Source organism: Sciurus vulgaris (genome assembly GCF_902686455.1).
Source record: "Sciurus vulgaris genome assembly, chromosome: 7".
In the NCBI taxonomy this organism is placed as follows: domain Eukaryota; kingdom Metazoa; phylum Chordata; class Mammalia; order Rodentia; family Sciuridae; genus Sciurus; species Sciurus vulgaris.
This window is the reverse complement of record NC_136467.1, coordinates 28,848,080-28,867,701: the sequence shown is the minus strand read 5'-3', so window position 1 is coordinate 28,867,701 and position 19,622 is coordinate 28,848,080. Positions and strand designations below refer to the sequence as shown.

Sequence of the window (19,622 nt, the reverse complement as noted above, 5' to 3'; positions counted from 1 at the left end):
CCGTTCTCCTACTGCACCACACGGTCATTCACAAAAAACCCATCTAAACTTTAAATAACCATGGCTAACTTGGACTTACGACCAGCCACTCACGACTAGTCAACCAGGTTGGATTGTTTCCTAGTATCCTGTTTCCCCACCCTATAAACTGATATATTCCTGATAGAGGAGGGTCTTGAATTTCCAAAGTTCTAAATAGGGAATCAGACGCAACTGTTTGAAGGGGGGAAACTTCTTTTGAAGATGCGTTTTTAACTTAGATTTTATGCTACCCGGATTGGGAAAGTTTTGAAAGGGACCGACAAAGATCTCAACCCACCCCAAGCCATCACTTGAAAATGCCCCTGAGGCCTGACTTTGAAAGTAATCCTATTAGGTTTGCAGAGGTGGCACTAGCCTCCATACTCTTGTTTCCAGTAATAGCTTTCAGATGGCAGGTTCTGCTGCTGAATCCTGTTATTTTAATATCTTGTCACAATTGAACTAGGTCTACATCTCTAAGATCAATCTAGTCTCAAAAATCATATATATTCAAGATCAAGATCATGAAAATAATCTTTCTTGGTCTACACTCCTAAACTCCATTTCCATCTACACTCTACATTATAAATCTGGAAAGAAACTATTTTCTCACTAACGAACCATTGCTGGGAAGACAGCCTGAAAAACAGGACTTGTATTTTATAGTCAGCACAAATAAGGAATGGGGCTCTAGTAAATACTTCAAACACACTGATGATCATCTGTGACACACTTTGGCTTCTGCAACTGGTTCTAGAGTATAACAGGGTTATGAAATGCCTTCGAAGTTGGCAAATAGATAATATTTTAACAACTACAAGGCCCAAGATAAACTGGGTTCTTCCTACATATCTAGATCTGAGAAAATGAACCTCTCAATAAAAATCACCTCTACTGTGGTTAAGGTAATAGTTTCAGCAGGTCAAGAAGTCTGCAAGTCACCAAAATCACTTCTGCTAACAAGTTCAAGCTGCTCCTGGAGATACACTGATATTAATGGAAATGGATATTCAATTCAAACTCAGACCATAACCTTCCAGTAAATAATTTCTAAGTATTACCGCTTAGGAGAATCTATAGGCAATATTTAATTGTTTGGTTCCTATGATTAGAATAGTCAATTCTTTAAGTTCCATTAATTATAGCTCTTAAAACAAGGCAATTTGAAAAAGCAGTTTAATTTTATTTAGCAAGAAAATTCCATTTTATATAGTACCTTACTATACACAAATTTTAGTTATATAAAAGCTAAACCATGTTCCTCTTGTACAGTTATATATATATGGTCATTTCTTTTCTCTGCTCCTCTTTTCTTTTGTTGTTGTTGCAGTGCTGGGCTTGAATCCAGGGCCTTCTGCACGCTAGGCAAGCACTCTAGCACTGAGCTACACCCACAGCCCAGGTATGGTTAACATCTATTTCTGTAACACAGAATGTGTAGAGATGGCTGTATTCATTCTCTCAACAAATATTTACAGAGAATCCAATGGTCATAAGTCATGCATCAGATGTTGTGATCACTGTTCCTGATATCCCCTATTTTTATTTTCACGTAGGTATTTTGAGCAAAATATTATATTTAGGGCCCCTTTAGCAAATAAAAGCTATGCCAAACAATTTGACATCAAGATTTCCCCCTCCTAACAGAGATCTTTGATGCTGTTCTTCTCCTAAAATATACTTCTGCTTCACTGGCTGTTAAATTTTACTGCTAATTTCTTTTGTTTATTCCTAAAATGGCACACAGAAGGGCACTGAGAACAGACAACGGAGAATGCCCCACAGAATAAGAGGAAAGAAGCAGGGAATCATGTGGAATGAGTCTCGAGTGGCAGTCACATTTCCTGTACAAACTCCTCTTTGAAGACAGACATCTGACTTACAAGCAGACATTAGAGGTGCTGGATCATTCCCACCCAACAGGAATACAAAGGTGAACATCAGACAGCCTGTCACTGCAAGACCTCAAAACTGCCAGAAATTCTACCTTTAGAGTGGATAAGCCAAAAGAAAAATAGTGGCTGCAGGCTCCAGAAACACATTCTGACAACACGAGGTGGGAGTGAAGCACAGTTTCTTGGAAATATTGTGTCCAGATTTCAAGGATAAAATGTATTTCATTACAATTTAATCTGTGAATAGCTAACAGAAGAGACAGAAAGGATTATTAATCTTGATATTAACAAAGTAACCAATTACTACCACCTTGTACGTATACACTTTCATTTTTACACAAAGAATAATGATGACTAGTATGATAGAAAACAATAAAATGGAGCCAGAGCTCAGACACACTATTAGATGGATGAATGCAGTCGGCGGGCGGAGAGTATTGAGAAGCACACCCAGACACAGATCTGGCTCTTTTAAAGTAGCTACCTTGGAACAACAAGCTAAAACTATCAACATTTCCTAGAATTTCTGTTAGACCTCTAGAGCCTGTGAAAGTTATTTTTAAATGTTAAATTTACCTTCCTTTACTAATGTACGCTGCCCTGTACGGGCTCTGAGGGGGAACAGCCCTGGCCCTTACAGAGCTCACACTCTGGAGAAGGATCAGCCTTGTGTGCAGACAATCTCATCACAAAGATGAGTGTCAGGATGCAAATTAAGTACTGGACTAAGGGTGCAAAGGGCACAGTGAGGGGCCATCCTTCTGTTCTAGGAAGGGAGGCTAGGAGCAAGGGCAGGTGTCCTAGTGGCAAGGCCCATGGAAGTCTGGAGGAGAGGACATTGATTCTAAATCCGTCTACATGGATAAAGATGGTGGAGGGAAGACCACAAGGAGGAGTCTGGAAGAAGCAGGGAAGCAAGCATTTTTTGGTACTACTAGAGCACAGGGTTTAAAGAGTAGCAAGAAAGAGGATGGAAAGGGAGAAGGGACCAGACCATGGGTAGTCTATGTCCACATTAAGCAGCTCAGACTTATTTTTGGGGTCGGGGTTATGGGATTACTGGTTAGGTCAGGGATTACAGGGGCAAATGACTATGGTAATGTAGATAACTGAGACAGGTTGGGTAACACGTGTTCTAGAAGAGGATTGCTGGAACAAGCACAACCCTTCTGCGGTGGCAGCTGCTGCTTAGCTCTAGCTGATTGCTGCCATGAAGACACATGGGTAGGTATAGGTAAGGTTTCCAATTTAAGGGAAGTTTAAATTCAAATTGTTATGAAAGCAGCTCTCCATTTCTAAATGTTGGTTCTTAAAAACAACAACAACTGCAGGAGACAAACATACCTATAGATCAAATATGGCTCAACGACTCTCAAACAGAGACCTGTGCTCCAGGTGAAGCAATACCACTGAGAAGTTTCTGGAAGCAGGCAATGTGGGCAGACCTGCACATCAGAAAGGTCTCAAGGGCATGCCAGGGAGGATGACTGGAGAGCCAAGACTGAGAGCAGGAAGAGAATCTGTCCAGTGAGGGATCAGTCTGCTATCTTTGAGGGTAATGATGATTTATATAAAATCAAGTAATCTAGAGTCAAATATCACAAGTAAATTTCATATTAGAGTTAGCCATCAACCAGATTTCATATAAAAAAACAAAAACAGGAAAAAAAAATGAAATGACTGCTTTAGATGGTTCACAAAATGGGCCATGGGGTCAGGCTAGAAAATATATTGCTGTAACTCTCACCCTCTCTCCTGGACATGAAGCTGGCAGAAGTAACCATCTCTAGGAACGTCTAGTTTCTATAACTACATTTAAAGTACCCCATTTCAATGCACAATCATCACACTTTTCTCAATCAAAAAACTGCTTTATACCCTGTATATAATCATCACATGGTATATAATGTATGTAATCATCACATGGTATAATTCTATTCCTCAGATCGCTTAAAAGGTAAACAGAGAGTGATGTATTCACCAGTGGCACATGGATGCACATTTGTCTCCTTACACACCTGGAGTCCTATGTCTACAATTCCTGTTCCCCACACTGTCAGTATACCTCCAAAAGCTGACCTGCATGGTTTGTTTGGAGTGCTGCAGTATTAACAGTAAACACACCTTACATGGTGGCGCTGAGGATGGCATGCCTGATGATGAAACCAGCAACAGTGGTGCAGAAGCTTTGGACACAGAAGAGTAAATTTCATAAGTTCATACTTTGCAACACTATAATAAATTGTCTCAAGTGTCACATTTTGGCTCTAATGAACAAATCGACAATGGTTTTAACTTTATTCTTGGACTGAAAAAATGTCAGCTAAATTGTGATGAAGAAATGATGTGTGTTCATTTGGAATATTCAATTTTAATGTATATTCATGAATATTCCATGCATACTTATCTTGCACAAATGACAGCTTAGTAATAAATGATATGTAAGTAATATCATTACATTTTCTTTTAAAAAGCTTCATATATAATGGTTGCACCCCACTTTTTGCAAAAAAAAAAAGATTGACATAAAATCTTCTATGATTATGCAGTGAAATAGGGTAGCTTCTCCACTCATCATCCTATGTTCCTGCTGTAGGTCCTGTGTAAGCTTCCAACCTCAGCCCAATGTCTGGGATGGCATAGGACAGGACAGGGACCCAGATCACTTAATTGTTCTGTTCCAGTTTGAAAACTGGAGGCTAATTGCTTCATAGTTTACATATAATTGACATTTCTTCTGTTCCCATGCTCTCTTCCCTTTCCCCCTCATTTCAATCTACACTCTTGCATTATTTGTGCATACTTTTCTTCCTCCACTAGACATTTAATACTTCTGAGAGCAAAATCCATGTCAATTATCTTTGCATCTCAGCACTTGCACAATGCCCGACAGAATAATTTGCTAAAGAGTGAGCATCTAATAAGTATTGGTCAGGAAGAAAATACAGTATTGCTTAATAATCACACTGTGCTCAGCAAAATTCATAAGGCAGGTTTGCACTGAAATCCACACAACAGCATATGGTTACTGCAGTACCTAAACAATCTCACCCAAGCAGGCCTGAGGTCAGCATTACACTGAGGCTCAAGGCTGGGAGTAAGAGCAACAGCTAAGCCCAGTTGGCTCTGGATTGTTATTTAAATGTTTCCTGTTAATAATAGTAAGGCATGTAAAACATTTATATTCCAATTGATCACATGGGCCAGTAACAACTCAAGAGTTTCCCTTCTCTATATACTTTTTGTGGTATCCAGGATTGAACCCAAGACCTCCCACATGCTAGACAAGTGCTCTACTACTGAGCTACATCCTCAGCCTTCTTTCAAGAACTGTAGTTGTCTATCAGATAGCAAACTCACCCCCGCAGATAATTTGAAGGCTGCCATTTGGAAGTCCAGATGGTAACCACCATATTTATTTCTTCCAAGTTTATGATGATATTTACTCAACAATAAGTGCACCTGGAAAGACAGCACTCATCACCAACCCCAGGTAATCCTTGACAGAAGCATTCAGCTTACTGAATCTGGATAGTAAGTCTCTTTATTACTGACAATGATAGAAAAAGGATACTAAGTATTCAAATCAGATCTGGACACTAGGTTTAGACATGGTTGGCTGATTAGGCCGTGGAGAGTAGAAAATAAAGTTTATCTTAATAGTCACACAAAAAATAAACTATATGTCTTGATACTTTGGAAATTATAATTTAGAAAATAGGAGCTCTTTAAAAGTTGCAAAAGATGGTATAGGCAGGTAGTGATGGGTAAGGAATAATAATCAGAATAATGCAATAATACTTAAGTGGTAGAGGAAAAATGAAAGGGTCTATTATTCCAGGTTACAATGCTACCTTGCAGTGAAGAGGCTGTTGGCTTCACAATGCCCTTCTTAAAAACCACATTCACCTCAAAACCTGACCATGTCTGGCATCAGGAAGCAGTAAGAATGAAAAAGCAGAGAAGATGCAAATCCAGAAGGTCACAGCTCTATTCACTACAACTGTGTTGTACAATAAGGCAGTCACAAGTGACTATTTTAATTTAAATTAACTAACATTCTTTCTCAGTTACATTAGCCACATTTCAAGTGCTCCATAGCCCATGTGGCAAATGGCTGTCATATTGGACAGTGCAGATACAGAACATTCCCATCATTTTTCTATTAAACAGGGTTGGACTATAAAGTGAACATTCCTATTGCCCAGATAGGCCTAATGAGAAATTCAGAATCAAAGCCAAAATGGTTTTATTCATCAAGCATAATGAGAGCTACCCAGGGCTGTTTATCTGCCTATTGTTGAGTGGGTCATAAATTAGAAACATTTGGGGATATACAGAAAGTCTGGACATCCTTATTAGCACAGGATTTCCCCTCCCCCTCTTTTTTGTTGTTGATTTTAGTTCTGTGTCTCTTTTTTGTTTTTTGATATGGACAGGGCTACAAAGGAAAATATGGTAGGGGATCAGAAACTCCTTATTAAGGACAAAATGAATGGCTATCCTAAATTACAGCCCACCCAAATTAAGAGCCACAAATCAAGAATGTTTCCAAAAATACCCCATGGGAACAATTCAACAAATCCACATTTATTTGTAAAGTTACCAACTCCTCAGAAGCTGAATGATTTTCCAGTAACAAAGTATTGAGTTTTCATCAAGGGCAACACACTGGCTCAACAATCTAATTCAGAAGCAAATAATAGAAGCACATAAGTCACCTTCCATTCATAGCCTCCTTAGTTGTCTGAGATCATCTGGTCCTCAGATGGAAGTCATGACTGATAGTATATAAAAAAAATATCAACTACAGCAGTAAGAATCTACTTATTAAAACATTCCTATGTAAGTCTAAAAGTTGAAGTAAAAATGCACTTGGGATTTAGAGTAGACAATTTCAATTATATCTAATAAAAGCAAACTGATTCATTCAAGAACCAGGAAAAAGAAAACCAGCAGTCTTCAGACAGTAGATTCTATTTAAATACTCATCTTCACATTACTTAAATATCTGCTGCCACTTTGCCATGCTAGCTTTTGTTTCTAATAATTTTTTCTGTCCATTTTAAAATGATATATTCCAACTATACATAATAGATTTGTTGTTAAATATTTGTATGTGCCATGATAGCTCTCTGTTCCACACTCAGGAAAATTTGATATGTCAGTGACAGGATAATTTGAATGCAAGCTAAAAATTTAATTATCACATGAAAACAACAAAACCAGTACCCCATCTGCTTAAGAGAACAGCTTCCGTATTTTGGGGGAAAAAGAACTAGGATGCTGAAAACTTAAAATGTAAACCTTAAAGCCCGTCTTCAAAAATGCACGAGATTGCATCTCTGACTGATAATTATAGCCCTGGGAGAGTGACCATGAGACAATGCTTAGATGATGCAGTACCCAGGACTCAGAAGCCTGGCCAGCTGAAGCTATATTTCGCCATGAGAAGAAAACAACACAAGACTCAGACCTCTGTTTTCTGTACCCAGCATATTTCCACCACACTGTTCAACTGCTCAGCAGCTGAGTTATTATTAAAAGTCATAAAACCTCACCGTCCGCACCCTACTCCCCAGCTTTGCCCTCTATAGTCACCCTTGATGTTTGCTTCCCTTCCTTTCATCCAGTTTTTCAGGATAGAAAACCCCACAACATCTACACCCCCTGGTCACAGAAAGGCCGCGCTCATGTCACTTTAACCCATCTCTTATTAAGGAGAAGCTTCATTAAACAAATTGCCTAATGCATCTAAAGAATGTGGGGAAATTCATTTAAACCTTGACTCATATTACCTGTTCCTGATGAGGACAGAGACCACTGTTTAAGTGGATGCATAAAAATTAAAGACGTTTAGGTCAAGAAAGCAGCTCTGGTCAAAAGGTAGCTGAACTTAAATCTATCAAATCTGCAAAATCTGTTTCCAAGTCATGCATACACAGCCCTTGGGGTGTGTAATTAGCAGCAGCAAGCTGTGCTAGGAGGTCACAAGCGCTCCCCAGAGCAGACACTATGAGTACAGTTTGTAAAACGTGCTATAAGCAGTGTGGAAACAAGGTTGGATCCAGTTCCGACCAAAGGGCAGGGCTAATGCATACCTTTCGGTCTTCTGGAATTTCCATTCTTTTGCTGTTCATCTTCCTCATTAATGGTGAATAAACCAAGGGGAATTGGCCTTGCATTGGTCTTCTTCAGTCTCTCTTGTCGGAGAGCTGTAGCTGATCCAGGCATACTGCTGCTACTTGTTTTTTAATTATTATATTAAAAATATATGCTTATGTAATTTCAGCTCCCAGGAAACTACTAGTTCCTAAGCTGCCGGTTCATTTGAGCACTTGTAATAGATCCCCTCTGGGTAAACAGTGTGCAAACAGCTGACAGATACTACCAGCCCCTTGGCAACTGAGGCCCCGCAGTTCCCCCTCACCTAGCAGCAGCCCCCTCCCACTTACTCCCCCCACAGGCACACACACTGGTGAGTACACACACTCACACATGCATGCACACACACACCCTTTCCAGAAAAGCCCTGACCAAGACATGCAGGCTCAGATGCCTCCCTCCACTGCCCAACCTGTTCAGTCAGATCCCAGCTTCTTCCTGCTGCGGCACTTTCCCAATCTTCTTCCTGCTACTGCACAGTGAAATATCCAGCACACAGCAGAGAAGGGAAAGATGACACACTGACTGCCGCAAGCAGTTGCCCTGACAACCCTGACATACCCTAATCAAGGAGGGCCAGGAGCAGCCGCATCTCTGGCTGCCTGAGGGATGTGAGGTCCTAGGAACTCACCAGCAGAGGGTTCCAGTGGGAGGCCGCTGGGCAGCTCCCTCTTCCTCTCAGCGGCTGAGCTGAGCAGCAGGATGGGAGGAGAAAGTGTTCTGCTTGCACAAGCAGCAGCGGGACTCCTCAGAAAGGAGAGTGGGGCCTGAGGCAGGACGGCTTTTTCTTCTGTTCTGGGCCAGGTGGTCTATCATATGATGTATACACGTCCCTGGATGCAGGAAGGCACCATGGCGCCCGGGCTGCTGGCTCTCTTTCCTAACACCCTGGAACCTATATATATAAACGCAGGTTTGGCAGCACCTGTCACAAGGACCACCAGAGCCAAGTTCCCGAGACCCTCCGTGAAGACAGCTGAGGGAGAAGCGTGCCTATTCCTGCAAAATAGAGTGCAGTGCTAGAAACCACAGGGCAGAGCACTCCAACTGCAAGCCAAGCTGCAAGGACTGACACGGAAAGGGAATCACCAAAGGGTGGGGGAAAGCCACCTCTAGGACTCCCAGCACACTCCCGCAATTCCACCGCACTGGCAGGCACTCCCAGAGTGCTGAACCATTCTCAACACTTGACCCAATTTCAGCTCTTTTGGACTGTTTGTTCCAAAGCACACAATCATGTAATTACTGCTCTCTTTTGAAATAAGCTTTCTCACTTTAAGACTCTCCATTTCTAAGCTGTTTAAAATTTATGCCGTATGTAAAACAAATTTATAATAAATAACATTACCAAATGTCAATTTACAATAAATGTCAATTGCCAAATTGAAAAAAAAAATGTTTTTGTTGTTGCCTTAAAATTGAGTCTGCCCATAAAGTAGAAAGAAATCTTCCCACCCCAACCTCCTCTCCTACTGGTTCTCAGTACTTGAACTCCAGTATCTAAGGACCACCCCAGATTCTAAAGTTAAACATCCTCTCCAAATCTTTTGCAGGGAACAGCAACTCTGGAGAATTCATTTCACTCCTCTTTGTGACTCTGTTTTCTTTGTAAAACTGAGGTGGTGACATTTACTTTATGGAATCAGGAATGAGTATTAAATAGGTGGAGTGCCAGCAGTAACAAGTGCTTAATAAATATCAACTACTATTCTATTTTATAAGACTCTTATAACTTTTGTTTTTGTTGCTTTGTAATTATTTGTTACATTATATTTGTTGCTTTGTAATTATTGCCAAGGTATTTCCAGGTCAACCATTAACACTTCTATGCTTTTCTATATGTTCTTCTATAGAAGCTATACTTCTAAGTTTTTATCTACTCATGTTGCCCAGCCCAGTGTTGGAGATGTACTAAACATTTAGTAAATCCATGCTGAAAAAAAAAAAAATAGAACTTCAGAAACCTTCCCTCCAAAGGCTGGGGGAGTGGGGGAGTCAAATAAGTTAATTTATGTTTAGATCCATGGAGAAATGCAGGAGATTTCAGATACAAAAATTTACTTAAAATCATGTTAATCTGTGCAAGAGATCTTTGTAATAAAACAGAATGGAGTTTCATAGCTGAATGGGTCTGAGAAAGCAAATGAATTAGCATTATTTTACAAGCAAGGAGGCAGAGACCCATGAAGTGAAATTTCTTGCCCAGGTCAAATGCTAGCTGACAGCAAGTCTGTAATTATAAATTTGAACTACCTTCTTCCTAGTCCAGTACTGCTCCTTTAAGACAAATGTTTGGCTTACGTATTAGAATACAAGATCCCACTCCAACTTCTGTGGAGATGGAAGGAAAAGAAGGATGCATACCTGGAATATTCAAGATCTTATTTATAAACAGTAGATACACATTGTAAGTTTAAGGTAAGCCTATAATTTTCTTTATTTGGCAAAATTTTCCTAAATTAGAGATTATTTCTTATTTCCTATTTATTTAATCAGATGATCAACAAACATAAGTATAATATATGACAATATCATACACATATTTGTGAAAGAAAAATATTCTCACATCCACTTTATTTTTCTTTCAATCAGGTCAGTACTTACAACAGAAAAAATAAAAAAACCACCAACCTCCACACACAAGGTAAGCATAGCTGAAACTCTCTCTACCTATCAGTAGAAGAAATGGAGTCTATGTCTCAAGCACATGACAAATTTCATTTAGAAGTATTGTCATCCAAACAACACTAACAGCTTCCAAATAACTCTAGAGCTGTTCTAACATCTAACAGAGACTACCTCTAGTGAACTTAACAAAAATATTTAAAAAAGAAATGCTAAAGGAATAAGGAATCCTTCCTTCCATCTTCAGAACGTAAAAATGAGATGACAATCTACGAGGCATCATAGGAAGAAAATTAAAGCTCTTCTGAAGAAAATTAAAGCTCTTCCTAAGAGTGACTTTAAAAAAGCAAAGTGAGTGGTGGCACATGCCTATAACCTCAGTGACAGGGGAGGCTGAGACAGGAGGATCATAAGTTCAAGGCAAGCCTTAGCAACTGTCTCAAAAAACAATAAAAATAAAAAGGGCTGGGAATGCAGCTCAGTGGTAAAGCATCCCTGGTTCAATCTCCAGTACCATAAAAAAGAAAAAAAGAAAAGAAAAAAAAAAAGCAAAGTGAGAGGGAATGGGGGTCTTAGCTCAGTGGTGGAGCACTTGCCTATTAGGAATGAGGCTTGCAAATGACTTTGTGTGTGTGTGTGTTCGTTCAGGTTGGGGGATGTTATAGGGGAGGAGGAATAACCAAGAACTGAACCCAGAAGGGTTCTGGCTCTGAGCTACATCCCCGGTCCCTTTTTAAATTTATTTTGAGACAGAATCTCACTAGGTTATACTTGGAATCCTCCTGCCTGTCTCCTGAGCAGCTGGGATAACAGGCCTGTGACATCATTCCTGGATAAAATGACTACTGCAGAAGATATAAGTCCCACTGCTTTCAAAAGGTGGGCCTACATGGTCTCCAGTATTTTATGGGACATGCACAATGCCAAAGCAAAAGCTACCTAGAGTATAATCTGTCTACATAAGATGACATGTTTCAGCAAGGAGACCTCTGTGCTGCAGGCAAGGCACCTTCTGGGACAAAGGTAGCAAGATCACAGAACACAAAAGAATGCAAAAGACCAAAAATTAATCTGTCCCTTCCATAAAGCTGATTAATGCTGCACCTTTTCTATGAGCCTCAGAGGGCTCAAGAAGAACTTTTCTTTTCTTTTTTTTTTTTTTTTTCGTGGTTCTGAGGATGGAACCCAGGGCCCTGAGCATGCTAGGCAAGCACTCCACCAGTGAGCTACATCTCCAGTCATTCAAGGAGAAATGCGATTTGTATCAGTGTGAAAATCACCAACATAGTTGTTTCTTATTTTCTTTATAAGACTACAAATTCTTCTTAAAACCATTTACTGGAGAGCCAGACATAGGAGTGCACACCTGCAATCCCAGTGACTTGGGAGGCTAAGACAGGAGGATCCCAAGTTCAAGGCCAAAAATTAAAAGGGCTGGGGATGTGGCTCAGTGGTGAAGTGTCCCTGGATTCAATTCCCTGTACCAAAAACAAACTATTTACTGAGGGAAATCAAAGTCTGATGAAAAGAGGCCAGAAGTCACCACCAACCCACCAGAAGATGTAAGGCCAAGATAAAGAACACAGCAGCAGCCCATCCACCAGGACATGCTCATCAGATGCCAGCTAGGTGCACTGGAAATGTTACCTGTTAGTCACAACAGGTCTGAGAGGAGTTATCATATGATAGGTGGGAAACCTGGCTCAGAAAGGTTAAAGTCAACTGGGTAGGTTACCAGGTCAGGATGACAACTAGGGCTACTTGTAGTCAACTCAAGATGCTTCTGTCCTGAAGCCTTGTGAATCCTGACTCCAACACCTGGATATATCACAGCCACAGCTGTGACCAGTCACAGCCTGGCATCAAATAATAATGGTTTCTTTTTCCTACTCATGAAGTACACATTTTTCTCTTAAGACATAAGTACCTTTGAGATTAGCTTCCTAAATGTTCAAACCCAACTGTTAATGAATATAGGAGTTTGCTCTTATACAATTCCAGGAATACTGTGAGGCTTGAGCCCCTGCGGGTGCACAGGGCTACCATCTCTACCAACTCCCATTTCCTTTTATACTTTGATTCAAATCACAGCAAATATTGAAAGGGAGATGCTGAGATCTTGAATATGAATTTCTCCCAAAGTAAAATGATTACTACTCTGAATCCTGACCCTTCCCCAGCACTGAAACATTTTCAATTAGATCTGGCATAACTGTGTTTGCATGTCACCTACAGACACACAATCTTGATTCAGTCCCAATGGGGAAATAGGGCATGTAGACCTCCAACAGGCAGTAAGGTTTTGCAATTGTCCTATTTGAATTGTCAAAATAATAAATGATAAATTAATGAAGATTTTATATAAACTTGAGAGAAATGAGACTCTGCTTGGTGCAAAAGGTTGGATTTTACAATCAGACTAGCTTCATATTGAGGGAAAAAATGCTCACAAAATAATCATAAAACATACTAACATTCAAAGATAAAAATGGTACCACTTAGCTACTATGAATAAAACAGTTCAGTAGGCCTTTGAACAACTAACTGCTGTCTCCACCCTCTCAGTCCATAATGAATTTATGACTCTCTGTCTTCCTACCCTGGCTGATTGGCTGGCTCTTCTGGTCCAGCTCCAACCTGTGAGGTAAGTGAAGACAAAACAGGGTCAGACTTGCCGATATTTAGGAGAAGCAAGTTCAGGACTTGAGCCTAACTGTTGCAATGTTATATAAAAGACTAAACACGTGCAGGCACATGCATATGCACACATGGTTGGGCTTCTGTTCACATTTATGCTTCCTAAGCTTTTATGTTACGACCATAAAATTCTAAAACAGCATAGCTTATAAGTGAATCCAAGAAATCTGCCTAATCAGTGAAACACATACCTAAAATCTTTCTTTCTAAAAATCTAGTGAGAGGCATGGAACCACCATATGACCCAGCTGTACCACTCCTCGATATCTATCCTAAAGAATTAGTCATCTTACTACAGTGATACATGCAAGCCCGTGATTATAGCAGCACAATTCACAATAGCCAAAATACAGAACCAGTCTATACGTGTCCATCAGTGGATGAATGAATAAAGTAAAGGTGGTATATACACACAATGGAGTTTTATTCAACCATAAAGAAAAATGAAATTATGTCATTTGCAGGAAAATGGATGGAACTTGAGACCGTTATGTTGAGTGAAATATACCAAACTCAGGTCAAGGGTCATGTGTTTTCTCTCATATATGGAAGATATAGAGGAAAAAGGAGAAGAAAGGTGGGGAGTGGGTGGAAATCTAATGAAAATCAAAAGGAGATCAGTAGAAGAAAGGGCTCCGAGGGCGGGCGAAGGAGAGCAAGGGGGTAAGTGTTGAGGAGTGATACTAGCCAAATCATATTGTTATATTGTGTGCATGTACGAATATGTAACAACAAATCCCATCCTTATGTACAACTATAATGTACCAATTAAAAAATGTAGAAAGAAAAAAAATCACCTAGTGAGCTTTATAAAAACACAGTGAAAGGGGAGTGCACTTGATTTGAACTATTCAAGGATTGTAGTTGAAAACAGACATAATTACTACTGGATTGAGTAGCTGTCACTGGTAAATTACAAGTTCTAGATGTGTATAAATTAATTTACTTTACAGTAGCATCCAGAAAAGCCAAAATTCTTTTCTACATGTCTACATTACAGGAGGAAGCTAATTCTCCAGTACTGGACTCTAGTCATCTTCTAAATATTTGATGCATCTCCCCAAGGTAAACTGTAATTTATTTCTAACAGGAATTTTAGGAAACCACATGTTAATGGAACTTAAAAACCTCCTGTGGCTTGAAAATGACAAAGCCAGCACAGACTGACATAGAATCAAACCACTCCAGAAGAATATAGTGCCCCAGTTGGTTCTTGAAGTTAAAAAGAGTTTGCTCAGGGTCTGCTACAGCAAAGGCTCTCTCTTATGGCTTCTGTGGTGATAAAGGCACAACACTCTGCCACCTTGCAGTATTAGCATAACTTCCAAGAGGCACAAAGAAATGCTGAAAGGCAGGTTTGCTTTGATCTTCTTTATTTGATTACCTTTTGTTAAGAGGCATTTAAGAAAAATAGTAAATACTATAGCAGTAGTGGCAAAGCTATCAGCCCAGTATGAGGTCCCTGCAGTCTTTTACAACATTTCTATAAATCTTCACTGCATATTAAGTACTTCACAGTGTCAACAGACTGCATTTTCCCATGTCTGCTCTACCATAAACAAATTCTGAATTGTAAGGTGTGAATTCTAAGCTTTCTTAAACCCTTTCCTAAACATTATCATGAGGTAAGTTGTGATTATTATAAAATACCACATTAAGCTTTAGCCAGTAGCACATATCAGAATGCTCCTCAGTCCTCTTGTTCATTATTATTCTCATTGAAAATATTTTACTTATATTACATGAACTTCTGGATTCCTTAACAAAAATTAAAAATGTGCATATAAGACCCTCTTCTCTAATACTGACCCCTTTTAGGCTAGAAATTCAATTTTATAGATTCCAAATGAGGCAAAGAAATCAATACTGGTCTCAAGAGATAATCACACAGATGTCACAACTGTGTTTTTAAAAATTACCTGATTGGTCAATGGTTTGTGATCAAGATAAGTACTTAATTTAGTTTTATTTTTGAGCTACAACATTAGAAAGAAAATAAACAGTGGTTCCTTGTCTTGCTTTAGGAGTGGTTAAATCATATCAAGGATGTCAGAGAAGGTGCTTTGGGAGACAAGATCAAAGAAAAGGCAGCAGGAAAACTAAATAATGTTCTTCCACCAAACAAAGGCAAGGGGGAGCCATTGAAAGGTGTTGATCCCAACAGGCCAGGATAGACTAGAAGACGGAATATCTGAGATACAGAAACCAGGCTGAGTGTGGTGGTACATGCCTATAATCCCAGAGACTTCAAAGGTTGAGTCAGGAGGATCACAAGTTTGAGGCCAGCCTCAGCAATTTAGTGAGACCCTGTCTCAAAAAATAAAAAGGGCTGGGAATGTAACTTAGTGGTAGAGCACCCCTGGGTTCAACCCCAGTAGCCCTCATCTTAAAAAAAAAAAAAAAAAAAGAAAGAAAAAAGAGGGAGAGAAACTAGTTTAATAACTACTTTGTCCCAAGTGGGAAAAAAGGATTACAGGCAGGTGATGGTTGTGGGACAGATGGCAAAAACAGCAACAAGAAACAGTCATCTGATTGTTAACAGGCACCCTCTCATATCGGGACACATTTTTCGGAGGATTGGATGTGACTAACAACTTCCAGCAATGGTCTGGATGAAAGCTGGAGAAGAAGGCAAAGTCAAGAGAAGATGGTTAATGATTTTATTAAAGATTTACACAAGGGCGTTAACCTCTGCAGATAAAACAAAGCTGAGATGGACAGAATTATGTTCAAAATGAACTCAAAATACCTAAATAATGGGCCCCATCTGAATAAATTCATAGGGGATACATATGAACATCTCTTTACATTAAAAAAAAAAAGTTCCATTGCACAAGTACAAAACAAAAACCTACAAGCTACAGCAGAAAGAAGGAAGGGGGCACTTGGACAATACGCCCACTGCACCTCATCTCATGAGAGGCAATTAAAATTCATGTAGTACCGTGGGGGTGGCACAGAAGACAACACCCAGCACAGCAGACACCCAGCACAGAAGACAACTTCCTGCTCCTTAGACTATGTGGTTCTGAACAAGCTAATTCAAATGGGATGAGAAATGACAACACATATAGGAGGGAGAAACCTAGGTCTTATCATAAATATTCTAGGCTACAGCAGAGGACGATCATTTGAAAAGATGCATTTCTCTGAGTAATTAAGACAACCGAATTAAAAGGTTAACACATGGAAGAATTTCTACTTTTAATGCAGTTCTGGAAGACAGAACTAGATCCAGTGGCTGGAAGTCACCAGAATGTAATGAGCTATGCTTTTCATCACCGCAGACAGCTGTGCACAGAAGATGATCTGGGTTGGCTTTTCAGATCTCTTGAGCCTCTTCTGATCCTGTGATTCTGACTTGATGGAAATGGGAATCTGAGTTTCGGGAACCGTTTAGTAACGGGCAGAGCGATGAAGAACCAGACAAGCACTGCCCCTCGTCACTGAATTTCACACCCACATAAGAATTTTTGAAGATGCTGGAGACTGAACCAGGGCCTCACGCATGCTGGTAAGCACTCCACCTCTGAGCTACATCTCCAGCCCCCTGCGCCTACACGTAAAAAAATGTGAACCTCACATGGCTTCATTTTGTGGGCAACTCTGGAGTTGTATTGTTTTACTCATTGCATTGATGACTCCAGAGGTTTTGCCCTTCAATAACAATGGGATGGACATTCACTGTGTTCTAGTTAGGAGTGGCCCATACTACCACAGTGTGTCCCTGGCAGACAGCACCCCCCCACCCGAAGAAAGGAGCCATGTGTTTCCCTCAATGTGACAGTTTACTGTGGATGGATCATTGTGGCTATGTGATTTGAGAGAGGGAATCTAAACATTTAGGAATGAAGAGCAATACTAAACAACAGCAAGTCAATTCAGTTTATGGGCATTTTAAGGACAGTGACAGCCATAAGTCTTCGGACTGAAGACTTGGACAGGTCAAGAACAATGTATTCAACATTCAATCGAAAGTGTTGAGATTTTTCCTTAATTCTGGCCTTTGCTACTTTATCACTCTTCCCAATTCTTGCTCCTAAAACTCCCTAAAATTAAAACAGACAACTCTTATGATTTTTTTTAAATTGAAGCAGATTTAATAGGCTATTTTTACCTTAAAAATCAGATTTCTCTCCAAAGAAATAATTAAAATAATTTGCACAAGTCTAGGGGGATGCTGATTTTTTGAGGGTCAGTGCATCAGTCAGGCTTCCTCAGAGAAACAGAATAGTATTTTTGTCTCAAAATATAAACACACACACTACTTACTATTCATCAGTCTTACTATTTACTCAGTTTTCCAATACTGTAATGTTCTTAGAATAATGTTCATACAACTGGAGTCAGGACATCCTGGACCAGACATATTTAATTCCCTTTTACTTTCACTAATAATCTTCTATTGAGAATATTGATAAGATTACAAATATTACGTATGTATGTAAGATTTAAGGAATCACAATGGCTGCAGCTGTAGTGGCAGGCAAGCCTGAAATCTGTAAGGGCAGGGGTCAGCAGTTTGCAAACTCAGGCAGGGCTTCTATGTTGCAGAATTCCATTCCCTAGAAATTTCAGGTTTAGCTCTTAAGGCCTGCAACTGAGGGGATCAGACTCACCCACATTACCCAGGGGAATCTCCTTAACTTAAAATCAACTGATTGTAAATGTTCATTACATCCCACATTGAGGTCAACACACTGAGAGTGAAAACATGCCATTCAAAAGCCAAAGGTTTTCTTGTCAACCATCATAATCATCACTGAGTAGGACTGATACTATTTAGATAATTTTCCAGTACTATAATGCTCTTAAAATAATGTTCATAAACTGGGGTCAGAACATCTCAGGTCTGTTAAATACCCCTTTATTTTCACTAATGATCTTCCATTGAGAATGCAATACTAGTAAGCTTAAAAGTGTTATTATGTAAATTCTTTTTATCACTATAGGAACTCAGTAATTTGGTTATCTCAATGTTAGACAATATAGAAAGTACAGAAAGATTTTTTTTTAAATATATCCTACTCTGTTGTTATGAAGTAACCCAACTGCATCAATTAGAGAAGTATGTAATTTTGGGGATGGAGAGAATGTTGAATATGTTTTTTCATGAGAAGATAAAGAGGAAGGTTTTTGGTATTAAACTGTGTGTGTGTGTGTGTGTGTGTTGGCTTACTTGTTGACTGGAACCAATTATGACAAAAGAAAAAGATATCACAATTTTCCAGCTCAGCTCTGAAATCAATCTAGAAGAAATGCCCAATTATATAATCATGGCAGGTGCATTTGAGGTTCGGTCCCTTTTCATTTAGTGAAAACCACACTGAGAATTGTCAACAACTGTTAATTCTCAGCAACCTACCAGAACACCAAAAGCTGTAAGTTAATTATACGGATAAGATACAATAGCAAGTCTAGAAACTTTTTAAAAATTATAACTGTAAAACAAAGAAAGGCTCCTAATATATCAATAATTGCCTTTTTAAAAAGATAGATATGAAGCATTATTTTCTAAGAAATTGGTATAACTAACAACCCAGTAAGGGTTTTTTGTTTTTGATAAATACATCTTCTCTTGACTGACCTAAAGTCATCATTACTTTAAAAGGTTCTACTAGAAAAAAAAACAGTTCAAAAATCCACTTGGAAGAATAAAAGACCCAGAATAGTCAAAGCAATTCTAAGCCAAAAAAAAGCAAGTCTGCAGGCATCATGAGAGCTGACTTCAAATTATACTACAGAGCTGTAATAACAAAAACTTCATGGCACTGGCATAAAAACATATACATAGACCAATGGTCCAGAATAGAAGACAAACACAAATCCACACAGATACATTCATTTGGCAAAGGTGACAAAAACATATTAAAGACTTTTTCATTTAAAAAAATAATAATAATAATGCTGGGAAAACTGGTTATCCATATGTAAAAGAATGGACTACACCCTTATCACCCTGAAAAAAAATCAACTCAAAATGGATCAAAGAACAGGGCGTGGTGGTGAACACCTATAATTCCAGCAGCTCAGGGGGCTGAAGCAGGCAGAACACAAGTTCAAAGTCAGTCTCAGGAAAAGCAAGGCTCTAAGCAGCTCAGTGAGACTGTCTCTAAATAAAATACAAAATAGGTCTGGGGATGTGGCTCAGTGGCCAAGTGCTCCTGAGTTCAATCCTAGGTACAAAAAAAAAAAAAAAATCAAAATCTAGGAATTTGA

At 39.3% G+C, this 19,622-nt stretch overlaps 1 protein-coding gene across 10 annotated transcripts in view; it reads right to left on the bottom strand.

Annotated features, from left to right (window-relative positions):
• The window catches only part of MAP7 (microtubule associated protein 7), a 170,075-nt gene that overhangs the window by 137,691 nt on the left and 12,762 nt on the right, over positions 1–19,622 (bottom strand). Inside the window, exons 1-2 of one of the 10 annotated variants that reach the window (XM_079146219.1) lie at positions 8,494–8,626; positions 8,018–8,157 (exon numbers count right to left, since the gene is read on the bottom strand). The exons of 4 other annotated variants lie outside the window; for them this stretch is intronic. In XM_079146219.1, coding sequence (XP_079002345.1) covers positions 8,018–8,150 — 133 coding nt within the window. In that variant the 5' untranslated portion in view covers positions 8,151–8,157; positions 8,494–8,626. Of the gene's footprint in view, positions 1–8,017; positions 8,264–8,493; positions 8,627–19,622 lie in introns of those variants that run through there. 5 more of the 10 variants (XM_079146220.1, XM_079146225.1, XM_079146216.1 and 2 more) reach the window with 5 other exon arrangements.